A 2,463-nucleotide genomic window follows, 5' to 3' on the forward strand; every position below is an offset into this window, starting at 1 on the left:
GCCCCGCCCCGCCCGAGAGCACCTCGCTCTGTCGAGGAGTCGACTGTGCTCGAGACGACGACATAGTGGGAGCCCCGCATGGTCCGCGCCGACCTCCTCGCGACCAGCATGTGGCCACGACTTAAGACATTTGGGCCCAATCCGCGTGGTAGTCAGCCAGCAGAGTCGCCCCCTCGGACTGTCGCAGTCGGCAGAGCCTGGCAGAGCCGAGTCCGATCCACCGCGACACTCTGCGCCTTTAACCGGCCTCCGACCCGCACCACCAGAACCAATCGGAGCACTCTTTGCTCTTGGGCGCGCGCACCTGAGCCTGAACTGCGGCCCGGCCAGGAGCCCGGCAAATGAGGCAACGGAGCTGGAGAAACAAAGGGGCTGCCCGCTTTAGAGACTTTAATTCTCCGGAAAAGTACTCTCAAACAATTATTCTTCAAGATGTCCTATATTACCCGAAAAGTTTCAATTCTTTTAAATCAATCCGCACTGTGAAAAGCTTACAGTGCGGACATATTTCTGATTTTTCCATTTTTTCTGGGGAATGTTTTCCGACTTTAGAATTCTTGGTCTTGGTTCGGCACTGAGGTGCTCGGGACTGTGAAGTGTATCCTTCCTGCTCACCTCCCTGGATGGTGGTCGGCGTGGTCCCGCTGGTGGAGCCGGGGCTGCTCGCCGGCGCAGCCTCCATGTCGGACTCGCGGTCCACGAACACGACCTGCGCGGCCCAGCCGTCCGCCAGCCCGCCCCGCAGGCTGTTGGCCTGCGCCTCCTGGCCCACGTCCGCCACCACCACTGCGGGGACAAAGAATATCAAAACGGTGTACACAAAATATCGAAACGACATCGAAGAATATCGGAACGGTTTCGAAAATGTCGAAACGACTTCGAAAAAGTATTGAAACGATATAAGAACGATGTTGCCCGTTGCCTCTGTCAGGTCGTGTACTCACTCAGCCTGGGCATGGCCTCGTCGTCGGCGCGCGCGCAGCCCAGCAGCAGCACGAGCCACATGGAGCAGTGCCGGAGGCGCCGGAGAGCCTGGCGCAGCCCGCGCTTACCCATCCGAGGCAACTGGCGGCGTCGCCTGAACACCACAACGATATCGTTACACGACCACATGCCCGGTATCGTTTATGGCACCAAGTATGGCATACAGAAATGATGCATCGTCTCTTAGTCTTTTAAACTGTGTTGTTGCGTTTGTATCGTTTCATAACTTACGCCACACGTTCAGTAGTGAACATAGTGCGTTTTCTTCTGACGTAAAGGTCTTATCAAAAATATAAGTGTTTTTTTTAAAAGCATTTTTGAGGGGTGCACCTCACCTCCACTCGTAGCGTTCCGCGATGCCGTCGACGGCTAGGAGCATGCCGTCACCGATACTTCCACGTCCAGGACGTAGCAGTCTGACAGTGTCCCCGTCCTCCTCCAGAGTGCTGTGTTCAGCACCCAAAATTTGTTTGTAATTCAAGGAATCTGAACATGTTTTAAATTTTGTGTATTATAGGGATACATTTTTTTTTACAGAAAAATAAAATTATTTTTATTCACTACATACATACATTTTTGCTTTAGGCACATCAGAGTTTGTACATGTATTTTTCCACTTTGTAGCACTGCCTACTTGTAATTCGTAAAGCGTCGAGAATGGAGTGCGGCACTTCAGTTATGCCAACCCGTTCGGGAATGCAGGTACTCTCGAGGGTAGGTGGTTAGAGCGGGTAAGATGCGAAAATTGAAATTTTCTCGAGGGAAAATTGAGAATTTGGATTATTTTTTAAATGGGGAAAATCTAAAGGGTAGTTTTCTGAGTTTTGACCTTAATTTTCCGGACTCATCCATCGTCCTTCCCCACATATCCGGGAGGGAAGGGGGGGGGGGTGCCTACCTGTGCAGCTCGACGCACTAGAGAGGCTAGAGGCTAGAGGTGGTGCGCGCGCTGGTCGGCGGGCGCCGCCGCCTGCCCCTGGCCTGCACCGTGCATGTCTCTCCTGTCACTGACTCGGACAGCCCAGCCCTTTCCATCAAGTTACCTATACCGTGCCTTGACGTGGTGCCGCCCCCTCAACCCATATCTCTGTCTCTATCTCTCACTCTCTTCCCCCTCTCTCTCTCCCTCTCCATCTTTCTCTCTCTAACTCTCTCTCTCTCTGTCTCATGCCGGGCCGCTGCTGTCTCCGTCTCTGTTTCTCCCCTCTTCAAACTCACAACCCCTCCTCCCCCCTTTGCTCGATGTGGTTTCTGGATTCACCCCACGCTCACCACGGCGTCTCATTGCTTATTCTCTGTGTCCCAGTAGGAGAGGAGGGGGGTTCCTCCCCCCCCCCTCCCCTCAAACCTTTCCCTCCGTCACGTCATGTTCAGCCAAACCCCCTAATTACGCCAGAAGTGCTTGCGACTCGCGGCCCCCTTTTCGAGGAGACGCGGCTCTTCGACCGGCTATCGGAACGGAACAACAACAGCTGCACG

General features: G+C 53.9%; 1 protein-coding gene across 1 annotated transcript in view; it reads right to left on the bottom strand.

Annotated features, from left to right (window-relative positions):
• LOC113212645 (uncharacterized) overlaps window positions 1–1,722 on the bottom strand; it is a 10,771-nt gene extending 9,049 nt beyond the window's left edge. The window contains exons 1-4 of the mRNA XM_052267907.1: window positions 1,557–1,722; window positions 1,320–1,470; window positions 945–1,078; window positions 616–786 (exon numbers count right to left, since the gene is read on the bottom strand). Of these exons, the coding sequence (XP_052123867.1) occupies window positions 616–786; window positions 945–1,078; window positions 1,320–1,470; window positions 1,557–1,575 (475 nt within the window). The 5' untranslated portion in view covers window positions 1,576–1,722. The remainder of the gene's footprint in view (window positions 1–615; window positions 787–944; window positions 1,079–1,319; window positions 1,471–1,556) is intronic.
• Window positions 1,723–2,463: the final 741 nt, after the last annotated feature.

Source organism: Frankliniella occidentalis, unplaced genomic scaffold (genome assembly GCF_000697945.3).
Source record: "Frankliniella occidentalis isolate FOCC.00 unplaced genomic scaffold, Focc_3.1 Scaffold61, whole genome shotgun sequence".
NCBI lineage: Eukaryota > Metazoa > Arthropoda > Insecta > Thysanoptera > Thripidae > Frankliniella > Frankliniella occidentalis.